The sequence below is a fragment of the Nothobranchius furzeri genome, chromosome 5 (genome assembly GCF_043380555.1).
Source record: "Nothobranchius furzeri strain GRZ-AD chromosome 5, NfurGRZ-RIMD1, whole genome shotgun sequence".
Lineage (NCBI taxonomy): Eukaryota > Metazoa > Chordata > Actinopteri > Cyprinodontiformes > Nothobranchiidae > Nothobranchius > Nothobranchius furzeri.
In genome coordinates, this window is record NC_091745.1 from 57,657,059 (window position 1) to 57,679,361 (window position 22,303).

Below are 22,303 nucleotides of genomic sequence, written 5' to 3' on the forward strand. Positions count from 1 at the left end.
TTTAGGCCAGCAGAGAAGGCTTTGCTGGCCCTGACTGCCCACCACTGCTGGTTTGATGCCAAGTCCATGATGATGTCACCCGTTATTGAAACAAAGCAAACTGCCCTCTCTGAATACAAACGCTCACCCAACAAGAAGAAACTACAAGCACTGAAAACGGCTCAGAATAAGGTGCAACAGACAGCAAGACGTTCCAGTGAGTACTGGCAGGAGGTCAGCTATTGCATCCAGACTGCAGCAGCAATTGGCAACATCTGAGGCATGTTCAAGGCATCAAAAAAGCTCGAGGACCAATTCCAAGCTAGACTGCACCTTTAAAATCCATCAATGGGGAAATGATTGCTCCATCATGAACTTGTCTTTGTTCGAAGGGAGACTAGGATGTTTTGGCTTGCTTTTAGCACCCTCTAGTTTCTGTTTAGTAATATCGAAAGAAAAGCTCCCCAGCATTCATTGGTGCCTACAGGAGCGGTTCATCCCAAAATTAAACAAATCTGCTGTGTTTATGATCTAAAACATGCACTTGAGAATTGTAGATGCATGCTCACCATTCATTAAGTTACCTGTGCTCCTTACTCTTCCTTGCTGCTACTGGAAGGCCCAATTCCAATACCCACACTTCCACCCTTGTGCCCTTCAGTTCTGCGTTCCAGTCCAGGAGTGCGAGCGATGTGTGAGCCGTGTAGGGTGTCCCAATTCTGAAGTGCATAAGTTGACCACGCCCCATTTGCACCCTTGATCCACACTTGGGCAAAGGGTATTACCCATCTTAGACTAAGATTTATTGTGAACAGCAATGAGTGTGAAACTTGTCAAGAAATTGTTTGTTTGTAGGTTGTTAATAAAGATTATTATTTTTAAACTGGCACAAACAGCAACCAGCATGCGTTGTGGTTACTGACGCACTGCTCAGTCTCCTAATTATTCACTCCCAATCTGCAATTATTTGCACACTTGTGTATTACGCACTCAAAGCCTTACGGCACACTCCCTCCAAGTGCACTTTGCTGCAGACTGTAGGTCACAGTGCGAGTATTGGGATTGGGCTGTGGACTGCCTAATACCTTCAGATCCCAGTTTTTACCTAGGACCCGAAAAATGACAAACAGAACATTTCTATACCCTCTATAAATAGTTATATTCAACAGAAGGCATTTTCGGACACCCTTGTCCTTTGTACTTTAGATTCAGCACACTCCAGTTTCTGTTTTTGTAATTTACACTTTTATTCTCACCTTTTACTGGAAGTTTTTTTTCTGTCACTTGAGTCTTCTCTTCTTTGAAAAAAGAAAACTGATACGTTTCAACGCTTTATGATGTTGCAACTTTTCTGTGCTTTAAAAATAGAACCATAAAAAAGCTATAGAAAATGCAACACCTAACCTCCCACCCAATAAATACCGCTGAACAGCCAACAGGTAAACAGTATTTTCCTCTTGCCTCTTAAGTTCTGAAAGGCATCTTGTTGTTATCGGCACCCTCTTTTGTGTTAATTTTGTCAGCTGAGAGGATGTGTGAGGTGGATATTTCTTAGAATTTAAATCTATGTATTCTTAATTTAAATAAGATACACCAATTAACAGGACTTTATAAATAAAAGTAAACATGTAGGAACAAAATAAATTCTATAAAATAATAGTTGGTGTAATCTGCAGTAAGAGCTTGCTGTATTTACAAGACAAAAAAATATTACTTCTGAGTGGCTATGTTTAGTCTGTACACCTGCGTCAAAGCAACTCATTCTGTCCGTTCTTCTTGTTCCTAACAATTTTTGAGATATTGAAAAATAATGTCTAAAAATACCGTTATGTTAACATGCACAAAAGCTCATTTAGTTGAAGAATACATGGCACTTCTTGACTGTGTATGGAGTCTATGATGCCTGTTTCCATGGTTTCATATTTGACAGCATGGTGATTTGGAGGTAGTGGGTGTGAATGAGACCTTGGCTTGAGTCTTGCATCACAGGAAAGCACTTGGCATTTGAAGGGCAAAAATAATTCAAGCTACATGCGTCAGGATTAGAAAGCTAAGAGTGTGAACATAGCCATCCATCCAGATACTGAAAGTGCAGCCACACAATTTGAATCCTTTTGTTTTTTTATAGTTTTATCTTTTTAGGAGTATAAATTAAAGGGGACTTATTATCTTTTGTACGTTTTTTCTGTGTTTGTCTTCAAATTCCATTTTTGGTTCTTGTTTTAAACACAAATAAGGTATTTCTTTACCTTGCTGACGTTTCGTTTGCGGCTGCAAACATCTTCAGAGCTGACGCTGATGGTGGCGTGACTTCCTACTCAGTTTATCCGTGGGCAGCAGAGGGTGACAATGTCCTCTGCCTTAAGACGTGTTGAAAATGCCCAAGTCCAAACTTATGAGAGCACCATGAGAGCACCTGTGTGCATACACGTGCTTGCATATGTAAGGCTTCTCTATAGGAGCATCCAATAGTGAGTGTGAGGGGCCACAGATCTACCCCCAAAGATGTGTAGAATATGGAGGGAGCTCCAAGCCTCAGAGGTGGATGTTACTTTTTGTTAAATTCTCTTGGTTAGGGTTAGGGTTTTTAATGGATGTTCTCTTTGGCAATCACCCACGGGTCATTTGAATCATGCTGACCATCCAGACATATGCTGTTTGTAGACTACAGCTCAGCATTCAACACCATCGTTCCATCTAAGCTGGACAGGAAACTGCAGGATCTAGGACTGAGCAGCTCCCTCTGCAGCTGGATCCTTAACTTTCTGTCTGACAGACGCCAGGTGGTCAGACTGGGCAGCACCACCTCATCCCCCGTCACACTGAACACTGGTGCTCCACAGGGGTGTGCACTGAGCCCTCTCCTGTACTCACTCTATACCCACGACTGCACGGCCACGAGAAACTCCAACATCATTGTGAAGTTTGCGGACGACACCACAGTGGTGGGTCTCATCACCGACGACGATGAGACGGCCTACAGGGAGGAGATCAGCGCCCTGACCCACTGGTGTCAGGACAACCGTCTCACCCTCAACGTCACAAAGACAAAGGAGTTGATAATGGACTTCCGGAGGTGCAGAGGAATACACACCCCCATCACCATCAACGGCGACGCTGTGGAGAGGGTGAGCAGCTTCCGTTTCCTTGGAGTTCATCTGGCAGAGGATCTTACGTGGTCAGTGCACACGAACAATACAGTGAAGAAGGCACAGCAGCGCCTCTTCTTTCTCAGGAGACTGAAAAGATTTGGCATGAGCTGCCGCATCCTCAGGACCTTCTATCGCTGTGCCATTGAGAGCATCCACACTGGATGCATCTCCACCTGATATGGCAACAGCACCGCTCACAACCGCAAAGCTCTCCAGAGAGTAGTGCGGTATGCAAAAAGGATTATTGGAGGTGAGCTTCCCTCCCTCCAAGACATCTACAGGAAGCGGTGCCTGAGGACAGCGGGGAGTATCATCAAGGACTCAAGTCACCCCAGCCATAAACTTTTCGGACTACTTCCATCAGGAAGGAGGTTCTGCAGCATCCGGTCCAGAATCAGCAGACTGAGAGACAGCTTTTTCCATCAGGCCATCAGACTGCTGAACACTTCGCAGACACCTCACCCTCACTACTGAAACTCCAACATTACATGCTCCTTACTGTACATTAATGCCACTGTTTTGCACATACCAACCACTGTATATTTTATATCTCTTATCTTATTGTTTACTTTATTCATTGGTTAAATATGTATATACGCATTATACACACACTCAAATGCACAAACGTAGAAAAATAAAAAATAAAATACTTAGCACACACATTTAGGAATGTATATACCTTACATACTATATATATTATTACTTAGATTAGCCATTTTTATACTTTGATTGTTTTTACGTTATTGTATTTTGCACAACTGTTGCTGTGAAGCTCGCACACAAGAATTTCACTCGCATGTACTGTACCAGTGTACCTGCACATGTGATGTGACAATAAAAGCGATTTGATTTGATTTGATTTGAAATGTAATTTTAACATTTGATGTGTATTTAGGTGTACATGGAATTCTCAGAGCAGTAGAACAACCATTCACAAAATCCAGACTCCAATCTGGATTGTACATTCTAAAACAGTGGGGTAGGAGGCGATTTACAGACAGCTCAGGAATCAAATTTCTCTGATTACAAATTGCCTCAAAGGTTTTTTTGGACTGTCTTTAGCTGTGATGATGCCACATGTTTGCTGTGGTGTTATTTAATGAAGCTTCATCAATGCCACAACATTTATTTGAATTCCAGTGTTATAATATTTTTTCACCAAGAACGTGTATTGATGATGAGAGTCAGATCACTGTGCCAAGCCATCTCCAACACATCCTAAATCAATCCATGTGTGAAGATGATTTCCCATGCTCCATGAACCAGTCGTTCACAATTCCAGCCATATGAATCTGGGCATTGTCATCTCGGAATATGCTCATTAGGTTTGTCAACACCATCTGGCAACTTTTTGGGCGACAATTAGTGTAATTTTTCTCACATGTGAACCATTGAAAAATATATTGTGATTTATTCAGGGTTATTGTGTTTGATATTACAATCAATTAGAGCTGAAACAACTAATCGATTATTAAAATAGTTAACAACTTTTTTAGTCATCGATTAGTTGTTTAATAATCATATTTTACCGCATAAAGTCTATTTTTTTACCACAATCTGACATCGGTTACAATCTGTTAAATTTGCCGCCAGTGTGTGGCAGTAATGAGCCACTGATCTACCAGTGGAGCCGTAGAAGAAGAAATGAGCCAATAAGTGCCCTCGGTTTTCATGACATATCACGTTACTGACGCTCATCTTGCTGTGAGAGATGGCGGAACAAGAAGAAATACGGAAGAAAAATAGAAGCGACAAAACAAGAGAAACCCCGGACAAAAACCTCACGAGTATAGGAGCACTTCACTCTAGATGCCTTGAAAAGACGGGTGACCTGCAAAATATGCAAAAACCATGGCACGACAGAAGCACGACGTCCCTAAGTGAACATTTGAGACGAAAACATGTGGGGGCTGATGCAGCAGAGGAAAGTCCTGTGAATCCGGTAAGTAACAGAAAATAAACAAGCTAACGCAGATCAAATTTGGGAGCTGAGTTCATTATAGTGGATGTTAAACATGTTTTTTTGCCGCGTCAGTCTACGGTGCTCTACAGCTGACTCTGTTCATGTGCAATAAAATAGGTTGCAGTCAACTGCACAATTCTCTTATGTTTTTCCTTTTCTTAACTGAAATGTATTCATCACTTGTATAGGTTAAATAGCTAAACAATATCAAACCGATTAATCGATTAATCGAAAAAACAATCGACAGATTAATCGATTATGAAAATAATCGTTAGTTGCAGCCCTACAATCAACTAACCCAAACAATGAAAAACAAAACAGTGACTTTCTTGGCCAATTTATTTGTTTCTATAACAACCTTATAACAACCTCTGTGCTGTCCAGTTATGGGGAAGCTAACAGCATTAGGAGTTTTTTTTGATCAAGGATAAAATACTGAAAGAACATGTATATGTTGTCCCTGTTTAAATAAATATAACTTTCAACAACTGGGGATGTATAAACTTGTTGCAGTGGGTTATTTTAGACCCTGGTATGTTGACCAAATTAAAAAGCCAAAGGGTACAAGAAGGAGAGAGTGAATGAGTAGGTAGAACTCTGGGAAATGGGATTTGGTCTTTCCCATTCTTGTAATTGACATCTGGTTAATGTGTAATTTAAAAACTTTCTGGTCTCATCAGCTCAGCAAGGCCTTTATTCTTTGTTTACAAGGTAGTAGTGCAGGAGTGCTGGCTGCTTCCACACATACGATTAGACAGACTACATCAGAGCTGACTACTGTAATTTTCCTGGTGCTTCTATCTGTGTGCACTCTTCCAACAGTCAGTGACTGAAAATTGCAGTTGGAACACAATGATGTGATGCGACTACTGATGCCATTCAGTTATCAAAAACCAGGACTGTCTGCTGATTGCTTGAGATGTTGTGATGTATCCCTTCTTTCACTCTGTGATTGCCCACAGACTGCTAAAAACTAAGCTTCTGGCCATTCCCATCCATCCATCCATCCATCCATCCATCAGTCAATCAATCAATCAATCAATCAATCAATCAATCAATCAATCAATCTATCAATCTATCTATCTATCTATCTATCTATCTATCTATCTATCTATCTATCTATCTATCTATCTATCTATCTATCTATCTATCTATCTATCTATCTATCTATCTATCTATCCATCCATCCATCCATCCATCCATCCATCCATCCATCCATCCATCCATCCATCCATCCATCCATCCATCCATCCATCCATCCATCCATTGAAATGATAAGGATTTTGTAAAATGCCACTCTATTTTACTGGGAGTAGAGTGAGATCACTGCAGGGACTTCAAGTGCCACTAGTGTTACCGTGGGTGACAGCTGGAGAGCACTTTAAGCTGTCCACATGGGCCCATACAATATTAACATTGCCTTGGTAAACAACAGGCCACATGAAAAACTACAGCTGTCACTGCATCAGCAGCTCCATGGGACTTTCAAGAGGGTCGGTGTGGAGGTGTTTACTAGTTAAAAGGGAAAAAGAAAGGACTTTGCTGCGCTATTTGTGTAGTCTATTCTTAAAGTACATCTTTGGTTTGTTGGAATCATATAAATGTTTCAAGTTCTTTTAATAAACTATGACTACAAGCAGTGCATGCAATCAATGTGTTTCATTGTAATGATTTGCTCTTTGTACTGTAACATACTGGCACAGTAAACAGTGAGTGAGGCAAAAGAAAGACAAGGCATAAATAATAGTTGTTAAAAACAGATGAAAAAGTAGTTTAAATATTTACACCTGATTTTGCAGAAGGTCTGTGCAAAGTAGAAATGGAATATGAGAAATGACTAAAAGGTGGATTGGTGGCTGTGAATTTAGTAAAAATGTGTACTAATGGGTATTTTCCATTAATATCTACTCAGCATGGCTCAATTCCTCTTTGTGCTAGGGATGAATTCCTTTCATATCTGAATTGATACGGTACCAACTCCCGGTACCTAGGAATCAATATGGTATCACCAATTTTTGATACTTTTTGAGTGTCTAGTAATGAATTCTTTCTCTTTTTTAATTAAATATATTTTTCCAACTATATAACCATATTTGATAAATATAATGATAAAAAACACACACTGTTTGTATTTTTTCATCTTAGTGTTGTACTAACTTCTTCAATATGAAACCATTTAACCACGACAGTTTCTAAATGATACAAAAACTAAAACCCAGCTCCATGTACTCCTATTCCTCTCCTTTCACCTCTGGACAAAACTTTTTGAGTATCTAGTAATGAATTCTTTCTCTTTTTTAATTAAATATATTTTTCCAACTATATAACCATATTTGATAAATATAATGATAAAAAACACACACTGTTTGTATTTTTTCATCTTAGTGTTGTACTAACTTCTTCAATATGAAACCATTTAACCACGACAGTTTCTAAATGATACAAAAACTAAAACCCAGCTCCATGTACTCCTATTCCTCTCCTTTCACCTCTGGACAAACTGTGTGATGGCAGGTCCTCGTAATATTATGAATTGCAAATTAAACTGAAGCAAACATCTCTGCAGTGAACTAAATTTACTGTGCATCTTCATTCCTTTGGCTGTTCCATTTCCAAACAGTTGATTTTTCCTAGTCGTAATTTCCGAGTATTGAGGAGAGAGCGACCGCACCATTAGCTGCTAGCAACAGAAGCTAAAGTATAAAGCTAACATTATCTTAAACAGTTTATTTACCTGCTGGAGAAGACAATGATAGCTCATTTAGTACGTTGTTGATATCAGCATCATCCAGCCACCCGTCACATTTAGTGAAGTAGAGCCAAACTTTAGAGCGCTTCTCTCTGCCTACTCAGATGTCGGAATTTCGGAGTGCCGAGAAGAAAGCAGACGCACCATTAGCTGCTAGCAACGATGGCTCAAATCTAAATCTAATGTAATCTTCAACAGTTTATTTAGCTTATGGAGCTGAGTAAGATGATGATAGCTCACTTAGAATGTTGTCAATGTTGTGATTACCACCCAGTCACCCATCGCATTTTAGTGAAGTAGACCCAAACTTTAGAGCTTATTCCTTCTACCATGCTGCTTTCTCTGCTTACATCTTGCCCACAGCAACTGACGAGTGATGTGACATTCACGAATGAATCAAATCTTTTGAATGGGTTTTCAAACTGAATGATGAGAGCCGAGTCCCTCTCCGGTCGGTAACAAGATGGCGCCTGTGCTTGGCTTAGCCGCAGTCACCGGCCACTTTTTCAACTTTTTCTCCACTAACCTCCTCTTTTCTACCTTGCTTCTGTCTGCGATCCTCTTCAGTAGTGTCCCTGCTACCATCTTCTATGATTGCCAGACTCTTTTGTACTTCCATTCGTTCACGATCGCCCACGATGCACCGAGGACGTACCTCCCTGTTTGTTTATTGGAGCGGCGCACTGGCCCGGAGCCAAAAGACGATTTCAACCAGGGCACCTCCAGCTATGTTTATCCGGTCCCGGGAAAACGTCGGAGGAAAAGAGGTAAACGAGCAGGGATCCAGGTGAGAATAAGACTTCTTTTAAAGCGTGGTTTTTCTAGTAAACATCGGCGTGATCTTCTAGCTTCTTTTCCTTTGTTTGGCGACTTGAGCGCCACATCCACATTCCCGCCAGGCTGCGTTGCGGCGCGGTTTCTCCGTCCAAGTTTTTTAAGGTCGGTTTATCCTCATTCCTCTGTGGTTTCACCTCCTGTTCCCTCCTTAAGTGGTTTTTATAAACACTGTGGATCTAACCCTGCTAATTTACGTCCACTAACTCCAGCTCTTTGTGTAGTTTCTGATTCCTCCACCTCACTCAGTATGGCTCTATTAAATACCTGCTCTGTAAACAATAAGTCCTTCCTGATCAATGATTGAATTCTCTTTAAAAACCTGGATTTTCTGTTTCTGACTGAAGTTTGGCAGCAAACATCTGATTATTCTGGTCTGATTGAACTCTGCCCGAGTGGTTATTCTTCTCTTAGCCAGCCCCGGGGTTCTGGTCGTGGTGGAGGCCTAGCTGTTGTTTTCAGAGACCATCTTCCATGTAGCTCTACAACCTCTGGTCGCTTTGCTTCCTTTGAACTGCAACCGATTAAAGTCGGGCATAAGGACCTGTTCTACTGTGCTGTGGCCTATCGTCCACCTAGTCCAAACAGTTCTTTCCTTCAGGAGTTTAGTGACTTTCTATCCTCCACTGTGAAGCTGTCCAGACTTGTGATTGTTGGTGATTTTAATATCCACGTTGATGATCCCTCTGATCACTTTGCCATGAATTTCTCCAGCCTTATGGACTCCTTCAGCTTTACCCAGCATGTTTCTGGCCCCACACACACACCAGGGGGCACACTCTAGACCTTGTTTTTACTCTGGGTCTAAATGCTGACAGTGTTTGTCCTGAGGACGTTTATATTTCAGATCACCATTGCATTTTCTTTAAAGAGCAAGTCACCCCCTACCAGACTCTAACTCCACTCCCACTTCATGTTTGAAAAATGCAACAAATGCTGTTGCCTGGCAGACTGAGAAGGCGGAGCTGCTAACAAATACACACACACACAGGCTCACGACATCATTGTGACATCTTAATGTACCAGTTTACATCATAGCATACCTCTTAGCCAATAGCGGTGGCAGATTTAAATTCAAATACAGTGCAGAGTTTTTACCTGACAATGGCACAACACTGAAAGTTTTAGGCAGAATATTTAAATTTTAACTAAGATGCACTGAAGTGCCAAATTATTGACTACACGTGTCTGCAGCACGATTACACACTCGTTTATTTAGTTTATCAGCAAAAGAAACTTTACTTGGGGGTGACTTGCTCTTGAACTTGTCAGTTTCTGCATCCCCACCTCCTGCTCGCCATATGGTTAGTTCTTGTTTTCTTAATGAAAGCACAGCTAGAAATTTTTCTGTTGCTTTTGATCCACCCTGTTCTTCTGATAATGACCCAGATTCCTTAACTTCTCAGTTTAACGAGCACTGTCTCTCCATTCTGGACAATATCTGTCCTGTCATAACCAGATCAGTTCCTGCAGTGAACCCTACTCCCTGGTTTAATGACAGCCTTCGCAGCCTGAAGCCCCAATGCAGAAAAACTGAGCACTTGTGGAAGAAAACCCATCTCCACGTCCATCTGCTGCACCTAAAGGGTCTTCTGTCATCCTTTAACTCTGCATTCAGAGATGCAAGGGTTTCCTATTCTTCCAACCTGGTGTCCCAGAGCAAAGGGAACCCCAAGGTGCTGTTTAACACCATCAGCAGCATTGTCTCTCCTGCCTCTCCTACAGCCTCCATCCACTCTGTTACAGACTGTGAGAACTTTCTGTCTTTCTTTGTGGACAAAGTCAATAAGGTTAGATCTAGCATCTCTCCTTCAGCCTCATTGCCGCCTCTCCTGACTCCAACCAGGCCCATCATCCTAGATAGCTTTGCTCCTGTTTCTTTGCCTGAGTTAACCAAACTAGTTAACTCCATGAAGACCTCTGCATGCCCCCTCGACATCTTACCCTCTTCTTTGTTTAAAAGTGCTTTTCAGTCCATCGGTCCCAGTGTGCTCTCTATAATTAATGCTTCTCTGGTTTCCGGTCAGGTCCCTACTTACTTTAAGAACGCTGTAATCCACCCGCTTCTTAAAAAACCGAGTCTCGGCCCTCTCTCCATAGCAGCTTCAGACCCATCTCTAAACTTCCGTTCATCTCCAAGATCTTGGAAAAGGTTGTGGCTAAACAACTCACAGCTGCTCTTGATGAACATACCATCTATGATAGCTTCCAGTCAGGTTTTCGTAGAGCTCATTCTACTGAAACAGCTCTTCTTAGGGTCTCTAATGACCTTCTGATTCAGTGATGCAGGGGACTGTTCTGTTCTGGTTCTGCTGGACCTGACTGCAGCCTTTGACACTGTTGACCATCACCTGCTACTGGAGAGGCTGAGAGACTGGGTAGGCCTATCAGGAGCTGTGCTGGAGTGGTTCTCCACTTATCTTTCTGAGCACTCCTTTTCTGCGGCTGTCTCCAAGTTTAGGTCCTCCACCACCTCTCTTACCCATGGTGTCCCACAAGGTTCTGTACTGGGGCCTCTGCTCTTCCTCATCTATCTGCTTCCTCTTCAGCACATCCTGAGCTCCTTCAAAGGAATCTCCTACCATCTTTATGCAGATGACATCCAACTGTACATCTCCTTTAAGCCCCATGAGATGTCAGAGCTGCAGCTGTTACACACCTGCTTAGACTCTATTAAAACCTGGATAGCTGGGAACTTTCTTCAGCTGAATGAAGATAAGACTGTGATCCTCATCTGTGCCTCAGACAAGCTGGTTCTCAAAGTCAGATACTCTCTTGGTCAGCTTGCTTCTCACACCAAACCTTCTGTCAGGAATCTTGGCGTGACCTTTGACTCAGCTCCCAACCTGGATTCTCATGTCAGTTCTCTTGTTCACTCTTCCTTCTTCCATCTCAGGAACATTGCTAAGCTGAGTCCCATTCTGTCCCGCTGTGAACTTGAGACAGTTATCCACACCTTCATCTCCTCACGCTTAGACTACTGTAACTCTCATTTCACGTGTCTGAGCAAAACCTCCCGGAACCATCTACAGGTGGTTCAGAATGCCTGTGCTCGGCTTCTGACCAAGTCCTCCAAACACACCCACATCACCCCGCTTCCCCTCCAGCTTCACTGGCTGCCAGTCAACTTCAGGGTTCATTTCAAGATCCTGGTTCTGGTCTATAGGGCCTTACATGGACAAGCACCATCTTACATTGGTGATCTTCTTAGTCCCTACACCCCCAGCAGGTCCCTGAGGTCCAGTGATCAAAGCCTACTGGTTGTGCAGCGCACCAGGCTAAAGACCAAAGGTGACAGATCATTTGCTGCTGTGGCTCCCAGACTCTGGAACTCTCTCTCCCTGAGCCTGAGATCAGTGGACTCAGTGGTCTCCTTTAAAAAGCAGCTGAAGACTCACTTGTTCAAGCTGGCTTTTGTATGACCTTCTTCACCACTTTCTCTTTATTCTGCTCTCTCCACCTATTCCACCTTCCTCAGGATCCACAGATTTCCCTCTTTCCTATTCACTCTCTCTCTTTCTTAAGATTATTTTTTAATCATAATTGTCTATTTTTTGCTCATTTTAAATATATTTTTAACCATTTTCGAAATTCTTTTTCATATTTTTACATTTTTTGTTTTCGTGAAGTGCCTCGTGATTTTTATCTCTACCCCCCCCCCCCCCCCCCCCATTCTCTTGGATTCAATTCCTTCACATGAGCCAATATTTTGAATGGCTCTTTGACTTAAATGACAGACTAATGAACGGCACCCATGAAAGAGCCATAAATCCCATTACTACTGATGACATAACGCTCTTGCGCATGCCCTGCTGTCCATCTTGGGAAATCAGGTACTGAACGCTAAGTGGCAACAGGTACCAAAACAAGGCACCGTTTCATGTCACATGAATTGGTCCTTGGCCGGTGCCATAGTTCATGCCAAGGTATTAGTTATTCCAAAAGATGATTCTGAATAAATTGTAAGAATTTCACGAGTCGGGTTTGGAGAAAAGTACATTTCATTTAATTTGCCCATTCCTAAATACAATTTACACGTGTGTAGTTAATGTCTTATACTGATTTGTAACACATCAAGCTTTCATTCTACAGCGTTAGCTGCAATTTTATTATTCCTGAAAACAAAAATAATCAAATACTTAAAAAGATTAAAATACCACCTTAAAAACAGTTCTATGTTTCATAGATGATGCGGAGCTAAATAAGCACATTTCCCCCACTCATGTCTCATCACCACATATTTAAAAGGGATTTATTCTGGATTTCACAGTCACCATCACATCTAAATGATTTTGATGTTTGAGAGCTTTTAATAATTTTTGGCTTTAATTATGGAGACAGCTCTGAATCACAGCTTAATGTTTTGAAGTACTAACAAATAATTTGCTGGGCTGATTGATGTCAGGAAAACTCATTTTGCCTCACAGGAAAAAAAGGAAACATCTTCACCATGTTCAGGAGCAACCTACATTTTCCACTAGCTTATAATCCAATTAGCAAAGCAGCATCCACAGATGGTTTCCACACACAGATAAATCTCTGTGTTGCTCTAACTGTAACAGATAATGGAGCATTTATAGAAACGGAAAACAACATTGCTGGTGGAAAAGTACCAGCACCATCTTGCTATCATGCTTCCACAGCCACATGTCCATTTTATGTTTTCCTAAATGTAATATATAACAAACACCGGTGTCTTCCAAAATAAGAAAATCCGTGCACAGAACATATTCTGTTAAATGTAATTTAGAGGCTTGAACCTGGGAACAGCTGGACTTGATTTACTTTTCTAGCTAGACTATAAAAATGGTACAAAGAACAGGAAAAAGTAAAATAAAATACTGCTTTCCTCAGCACACCTATCACAAACTGGTTACATTTAGAACATTTTCCAATAAAATGCCACAAATTCCACAAGAAGATGAGCAGAACATCTCATTTACAAACTAGCATGAATAAATGATTCTTTAAATCATTTTTAATTATTAGAGAGATGACCAACATTTAAACAGTAGTTATGGCAAAAATCTGTTTTATTAACTTTATGGATTTAAACAGATACCTTTAAGTGTCAGTGGTTCTTACCCTTTCATCAACGCTTCAGCCTCCCAGGACAGGAAGAGCTGGTCTGACTAATCCCGAATTACTCATTCAAGCTCCTCTGCCACCATCTCCAGATGTGACATATTCTCTTTTCACTAGAGCAGTTTTATTATGCTGTTGAGTGTTTCAGGCTAATGGAAAAACCATTAGAGTAAATATATGCAAATAAAGTGCTCCATTCTTTCAGCTCGGTTTGTGGCCCAAGGGCTAGATAAAAAGCTTTAATGTTTTCATCGAATGACAATTACTTTGCAGATTTTCATGCAGCATCCTATAGGAACAAAGGTGCTGCTAGCAACCACTTCCAGATTTCATTTTTGCTTTTAGTTAGACTCTTAATGAGGTTAACTGAGGTCTTTTGTTTTAGAAAGTGTGTTATTTTGTGTCACATTTTTAAACTGTTCTTTATGGTAGAAATGAGCACAAGGCTTTTCTTTTTTCTCTTGACTTTAAAATATTTTTGAAAAAGGAAAAGCCGTACAAACCTTCTTTTGAGCAGCTTGGAGCTGGATTGAAGTGGACCCATGCAATGTTGAGCTTTTTTTTTTTAAGATGTTCTACTTTTTATCTCACAGTTTGACATGTCTGGTGTCTCCAAAATGAAACAAAGAATACATTGGTATCTCCAGCAGGACCTATCGTGCTGAATCAATGCCTAAACAAAATACAATTACAATGAATTTTGATATTTTTCTAAAGTAAACAAAAGATCTGACAGAGTTTAATTAGCTTTCCGCCAAGTGGGTCTGGTGAGCACAACTGGTCATAGACTGTGATCAAAGACTTTGGTGTGTGCATAAGGGTTGTAGCTGAGACAGTGTCTGCCATCAAAGGAGGCTGTCTGTGGATGAATGTCCAAAATTAGGTTGCTGTGAATTGTTTATATGTTCAGTATCTCTGCATTTCACCGGATACACAGTGGGGCAAAAAGGCTTTTAGTCAGCCACTGATTGTACAAGTTCTCCCACTTAGAAAGATGAAAGACCTGTAATTTTCATCATAAGTTTACCTCAACTATGAGAGACAAAAAATCCAGAAAATCACATTGTCTTATTTTTAAAAAAAATATTTGAAAATTATAATGGAAAATAAGTGTTTCGTCTCCTACAAACAAGCAATATTTCTGGCTCTCACAGACCTGTAACTTCTTCCATAAGAGGCCACTCTTTTCTCCACTCCTTACCTGTATTATTAGTACCTGTTGGAACTCGTTAACAGTATAAAATACACCTGTACACAACCTCAAACTGTCACACTCCAAACTTAACTATGGCCAAGACCAAAGAGCTTTCAAAGGATAACAGAAGTAATATTGGAGACCTGCACCAGGCTGGGAAGATAAAATCTGCTGCAGTCTTTCTACGTGGAGTTGCGTGTTCTCCCCATGCATGCGTGGGTTTTCTCCGGGTACTCCGGTTTGCCCCACAGTTCACAACATGCCCTACAGGTTAGAAATTGTAAGTCACTTTGGATAAAAGCATCTGCTAAGTGAATAAACATAATAAACATAGTAATCAGGTTGGTAGGAAGAAATCAACTGTGGGAGCAATTATTATAAAGTGTAAGACCACTGAAAATCTCCCTTGACCAGGGGTTCCATGCAAGATCTCACCCCGTGGGGTCCAAATTGTCACAAGAATGGTGAACTAAAATCCCATGACTTCACGTGGGGACCTAGTGAATGACCTGCAGAGAGCTGGGACTAACGTTACAAAGGATACCATCAGTAACACACTACACCTTCAGGGACTCCAACCCCGCAGTGCCAGATGTGTCCCCTTCTTAAACCAGTACACATGCACACTCATCTGATGTTTGCTCAAGAGCATTTGGGTGATCCAGAAGAGGATTAGGAGAATGTCATCTAGTCAGATGAAACCATGTTACAACTCCTGAGTTCCTGAGCTCATTTGAAAACAATTCAACTTATCCTGGTTCAGAACCCTGGACAGCACCCCCCAGCTCTTGCCCCTTCATGCTGTTCAGAGGATCAGCACCACGGAGAGGGGCACGCTGCGACTCCTCCACACCTGCCTGCCTGCAGACACCAGCTGTGACCGATCGGGAATCACCCCTCATGCCTCTACAAAAAGGGAGCCTCTGCAGTTCACTGGAGAGCTTCAGAAGGGGAAAGAAAGAAGTGGAGAGGGAGGCAGGAAAAGGAGGAGGCCGACAACGACAAGAGAGGAGAGAACAACAGAAGGTGACATCAAAGGCAACGGCAGAAAGAAAAGAAGGAAGGAGCACTGGGAGACGAAAGGAAACCAGTTCCAAGTGACGGGGGTGGGGGGGGTGGGGGGTGGGGGGTGGTGGGGGGGGGGTGGGGGGGGGGGGGGGCTTCTTTATCCATCACCTTCAACCTGCCACTGACAAAACCTGAGCTGCCAGGAGAGGATCACCTGGAGCCATTGAGAAAATGCTGGCTCCTTGCTAAGCCATAGTTGCGGGACAGATTCTTTACAATTCTTTTAGGATTCGTTTACTAAGTCGGAACTCTGCCCTTTTGTTGAGTTTGCCATTTCAGAGTTTATTTACAGAGACATCTTTTTGTTAAATAAATTCCTGTAAAATAATACCTGGTCCCCAATTGGCTCCCACCACACTAGTGTGGCCCCTCCTGGTAATGCATAGGCCAGGAGGGGTGTAACAGACCAAAATGGAACTTTTTGTTAAAAACTCGTCATGTTTGGAGGAGAAAGAATGCTGAGTTGCATCACCATACCTGCTGTAAAGCATGGGGGTGGAAACATCATGTTCTGGGGCTGTTTTTCTGCAAAGGGACAATGACGGCTGACCCATGTAAAGCAGTGGTACTTAATAGGTGGCCCATCTTTGATCCCTCCACCCCACCCCAGAGGCTGCCACTGGCAGATAGGTGCAGGAAAGCAGGCCTTAAAACACGGGTCAGCTTTAGATAATAATAACAATAATACATTTAATTTCAACAGCGCCTTTCTAGACACTCATGGACACTTGAGTCTAGATGTAATGACTCTACATGTCGTTGTTCTCTTGATCTTTAGTCTCTTGTGTTGTGGTATTTTTGAGAAATGTCTTCATTCATTTGAACATCGAAAACCTTCTTTCAGACTCTGAAGGTGTTGTGGGAGTCATCAGAATGAAAACTAGCATCAGAACAAATTCTGTGCACTGCCATCCAGCAGTTACTGAAGTAGTTTTTGGAACATTATTGATGGCTCTGAGGATTTTACAGAACAATCTCTCACAGTCCTTCAGAAAAACAAAAAGTTGCTTCTACAGGGCTGTATTTTTAACAAAATGAAAGATCAGCATGATGTAAGTCAAAATACACCAGTTCCTCACACGCAAACACTGAAAAGCGCTTGCAAGAATATTGTTTTCAGCACTTTGTATCAAAGTCAGGGAGGCAGAGATAAAGGAGCTGCATCTGCTGATACCACTCACTCCAACATGGGAGTCACGCTGGAACCATCTGGATCCAACTTCCAACTTCTAAAGAACTGTTATTGTCTCTTAATCTGGCAAGCCTAAAGAATAACCTCAACCCATAGACAGAGCTCGCTGTGGTGCAAAATCTACAGTTGGTCATGAAACTGTCTGCACGCAATTGGGGAGCACCTTCATCTCTTTCCCACCTTCTCTGTTGCTTTTGTCCGTATACCCCAAGCACTTAAAATCCTCTACCTTTTTACTTCTACTCCCTGTGACATCACCATTCCACCTGACTTGTGTCCCTCTTATTTACACATACGTATTTATTATGTCTTGTTGCAACAACTCTTCATTTCTCCTTTTCCCAGTACACATCTGCACCTCTCTAGCTTTTCTTCTACCTACACCTTACGTTTGAGAAATTGGCTCATTGATGAAAGCAAACTGGGCCATAAAAGAAAGGTATGGTTTCTGATGTTCCGTGATTTCCCCATATCCTGTGTTGTAGTGAAAAAAAAAATCATGGACATACTTTAAAGAGAAGGTTCACTGAGAAACATATAATGGTTGTTATTTTTTAATTGCAGTTGCTCGTGCAGAATTGCATGTATCAGAATCAGAATCAGAATAGGTTTATTGCCATTGTCAGTGAACAAACAATTCACAAATCACTTGCTTAGGTACTAATGTGCTACATATAACATGAAGATGTACAAGATGTACATACTGAACATGGAAATAGTCTTCAACCCCCTTTGCTTGTGTCATGACCTCTGCGTTCTTGAGCTCCGTTTTACCCACAACACCGTGGACAGCTCCACGCTCCGGCCCCGCTGAATCAGAGGATCAGCACCATGGAGAGAGGCATGCTGAGATGCACCCTTCCCGCCGGCCCGCTGACAACAGCTGCGGATAATCGGGACTCATCAAGACTCCTTACAAAGGAGGAAGAGACAGAGGAGAGAAGAGCAGTCGTGGGGGGGAGCGACCAGAGATCGAGCACGATCGAGCACATGAGACGAGCACCAGAGGAACGACTCGGAGAGTACAGAGATAGGAGACGAGAGACGAAACCAGACGGAAAACCGAGAGAACCAGAACCTTGCATTTTATACCGACACGGAGATCTTTCCTGGAGGAGAACCTTCTGCTTCCAGAGGGAGAGAGAGAGAAAAAGGGAGAGAGTGAGACGCCGGCCACAGTAGGAGTAATGCAGGACCAAAAGGAGGAAAAATACCCCGGGGAGGGTATTGTACGAGTGTGGGGCCTTGCCCAGAACTTTAGATTTATATTAATATAGTATAATAAGTATAGTATAATAGAATTAAGCAGACCTCTGGCATTATTATTGTTTTCATCTAACTTATTTATATCTGCCAGGGACACTTTTAGTTAATAAACTCCTTTTTAACTTTTATTTGTCCTCTTGTTTGCTCCCACCACACTTGTGTTGCCCCTCCTGGTAGTTCCTAGGCCTGGAGGGGTGTACCAGCTTGCATCAGCCCCTGAGAGAAACCAGCTGGGCAACTATTGAGGAAAATGCCCCCGAGGTCCATGCTGACCCTCACCTCCTCTCCAGTGGGTATCATCATCATGCGCTGTCATGGACTTCAATTTCACTGCTACGCCGACAATACTCTACATGTCCACCAGATCCACCACCCCAGTCATTCTCTCTATTATCACAGCCTGCCTGGACAACTTAAATCACAGGATGAACCTAACTTTCTAAAACAGTCACCCCCTCCTCTACAGCCTGCTATCTTGGCTTCATCTTTGATTCAACTCTCTCCTTCAAATCAACAACATCACCACGACATCACTTTTCCACCTCTGTAACATCGCTTGTCTCCATCCATCCCTTTCTCACTCCACTGCTCCAATGCTCATCCATGCCTTCATAACCTCCAGACTTGACTACTGCAGTAGCATTCTCTGCAGACTCCCTTCCACTCACTTACAATAACTGCAGTACATCCCAAACTCAGCTGCTCGTTTGCTCACCCATTCCCGCTCCAGAGATCACATAACCCTTGTCCTTAAGCAACTTCACTGGCTCCCAGTTCAGTACCGGATGCATTACAAACTCCTCATCACCTACAAATCTCTTAATAACCTTGCCCCACTTTTTCTCACTGACCTTCTTCACCGTTATTCTCTGACTTGTCACCTCCACTCTGCTGACTCCAATCTTCTCTCTCCCTTCAGAACAAAATACTGCACCCTGTGGGATCGAGTCTTCGTCGCCACTGGCCCGATCCTCTGGAATTCACTCCCTCAAAACATCTGGAACTCCGACTCACTCCCCACTTTTAAATCACAACTCAAAACTCATCTGTTCAAACTGGCCTTCCTCTAATCATCCTCCTGTGGTTTGTGTGTGTTTGTAAAGCATCTTTGAGTGTCCTGAAAAGCGCTATATAAGTCTGATTTATTATTATTATTATTAAGGCAGGCTCCTCCATCACCATCGCTGCTGACACGGCTGATGTCATCACCTCCTCTCCGGTGGGTCATTTGAACCCATCCATCTCAAACCTCGGAGATCCCACCGCCACCATCACATCCGCTCAAGTGGGTCGGATGGACTTGTCCTCGCTTCCCAGTCCAACCTGTAGACAGTGACTACACTTACATAACCTCTTCTCTGTTGGGTCAGGTGGACCTCTCTATCTCCACCTCCATCATAGTCCAATGGACGAAACATCTTGTAGACAGTGAGGTCAGAGCCCTGTATGATAAGCCTCACCAGAATATCTTCAAACAAAGCTTTCTTCAGAAGCATTTAGAGGCTCTCCCTCTCCTTTACAAATTGACAGACAAGGAACGTTGTTTTATTTCAGTTTATTTAAATTTGTGCATCAATTGTAAATGGTAAACTGTGGCTGCATTTTATTTTAAAAAAGTTAGAAATGAAATAACTGACCTTCATGTTTTTTTAAATGTATCCTTTCCTTTGGAACATTTGCACAGCACTGGGTTCTTGCAGTATCAGTAGTCAGTGTTGCACCTTTGTGTCTGTACACTATATGTGAGCTCTAACCAGAGTCATCATTAGTTTTCATCCCTCTAAAGTAAAAATATCTTTCTTTAGTTATTATTTCTTTATGTGATAAAAATAGTTTCCGTTTCTGTTGGAGAACAGAGAATTGACTGATGTGCATTTGCAGGATGTTCAGAACGGTTTGGAGTAGTGCCCTTTCCAGCCATTGATATTGTGTTTTGTGAGGATTAAAAATTATTATAAAAGTTTAATTCACTTTGTACAAAAACACTTCATTTAGAAATCACATTTGCACAAGTAAATGTGACACTTTACTGCTAAAGAAAAAAGCCTTAGAAGTATAAAACTAAAGCAGACTTGACACTCCTCAAACAAACAAATCAAGTATGTATGCCCACACAGAGCTGCAATAGTGAGAATTCAGTCCAAACAATTAGAACGCCCCATAAATAAAGCAATAAATACTTTGAATAAATAGTCCATGTGAGTTTGTGAGCTGTGCCCGATCATTACCAGGTTTGTTCTGCCTGACATGCACAGTGTTTTCAGACCGCTACAGGATGCCGGTCTGAAGGTTGCACTTGGTTCTGTGCTGTAGCTGGGCTCTGTGTAACCATTGCAACAACCTAAAGTAGAGTCAGTACGACTACCCAAGGAGGGCTTTGACAGGAACAGCTTTCTTTCTTCAGACACCAGACTGGATGCTGTAGTGGTCTACTCTATGAAGGCAGTGGTGTGTTTCCTCTGTTCATCACTGAGATGAGACTGAACTGTTTGCAGCAGCCTGTAGGGGATGCTTCTGAGAGAGAAAACTGCTGTGACAGTCAACCACGATGACTGCCATTACCTGTGTGAAAGCATCGAAAATGAGTGGACTTCCAAAAACTCTGCATACTTTATTCTACTTATACCCACTACATATTGCCCCTACTTTTGCATTCCCTGTTTTAAAAGTACCATATAGCTTCTAAAACCAGCCGATCTTTAATTAAGACAAAAAGTGTAAGTACTCTGAAACACAAATAAAACTACTTATTGCCTGATGGATGATATGCAGTGTGTCCATTACATGTCACATTTCACTCAGCAATTCCTATCTGTGTAACTGGGAGCACTGCTTACCATCATCTTATGAATTAGCCAGACGCACATTTGGTTGTTCCGTTCACAAACGTTGCAGAACTCTTTCTCTATGTTCACCCATGTATCACCTCTGTTCTCTGCCTCTGAGAGACTTGACCACCCTCTGGGTGGCAAGTGAGCAGCCTGATTATAGGATCATAAGGATTCCTTTTCACATTTTTTAAAAGCCAACATATTTTTTTCTCCACTTTAAATTGATTTCAAGACTGCATCTCTTCAAGTTTGAAGTTTTGAAAACCTTGGCACCTGTAGTTGGCTGCCAGGGTTGTAAAATAATGAGGTAACTTGCTGAAATTTCTTCCAGATTCAAGGTATTTCCACAGGAAATATGGTTGACTCTCATATCACCAGCTAATTTTAAAGACAGAGGAATGACATTTCAGCTGTACTGCAAAGCAATCCAACTCTACAACTGCCAACACCTACAACTTATTACCCCATCTACCATTTACCCACACCCTGTCCCCTAGTGTCTTTGCACACCCCTTCTGTACATGAAAGGAGGTGAGAAAGTGATGGAGGCTCCCGCTTTAAGCCATGGTCTCTTTCCCGGGCAGTCTTCGGTCGTTGAAGGTATGCATGTTGATGACTTCCTCTGTTTTCACCATGACAGGTGGCTGGGGTTTGTGTTTGAGCCGCCGCTGGCACTTGAGGGAAACCCTCAGTTCGTTTACCATGGTGCTGCAGAAGGACCTCTGTAGAAGGAAGGAGAGCAGATTTTAGACAAAGCTCAAGTGTGTAGCATTTCCCGATCACACACCTACAACCTCATCTAAGGCTCTCTTCACAGTGAAAGGATTTGATGCTAAAAGGGGATGAAGGAGATGGAGGTGTGTAGCCATAAGCAGAAACGGTAGTTCAGTCACAGAGTTTGAACACCTCTGCAGATTGTTGCGTCTCATCCAGTGTTTTTATCCTTATGCTGAGGGATGTATGGAATAATATTCCAGCCTTTCTGTGGG

The 22,303-nt window shown here is 42.1% G+C and overlaps 1 protein-coding gene across 5 annotated transcripts in view; it reads right to left on the reverse strand.

Moving 5' to 3' along the window:
- Positions 1-20,023: 20,023 nt before the first annotated feature.
- grik2 (glutamate receptor, ionotropic, kainate 2) overlaps positions 20,024-22,303 on the reverse strand; it is a 299,000-nt gene continuing 296,720 nt past the window's right edge. For 4 of the 5 annotated variants that reach the window (XM_070550946.1, XM_070550947.1, XM_015949505.3 and 1 more), the window contains one exon: positions 20,024-22,036. In XM_070550946.1, the coding sequence (XP_070407047.1) occupies positions 21,783-22,036 (254 nt within the window). In that variant the 3' untranslated portion in view covers positions 20,024-21,782. The remainder of the gene's footprint in view (positions 22,037-22,303) is intronic. The other variant, XM_070550948.1, reaches the window with a different exon arrangement.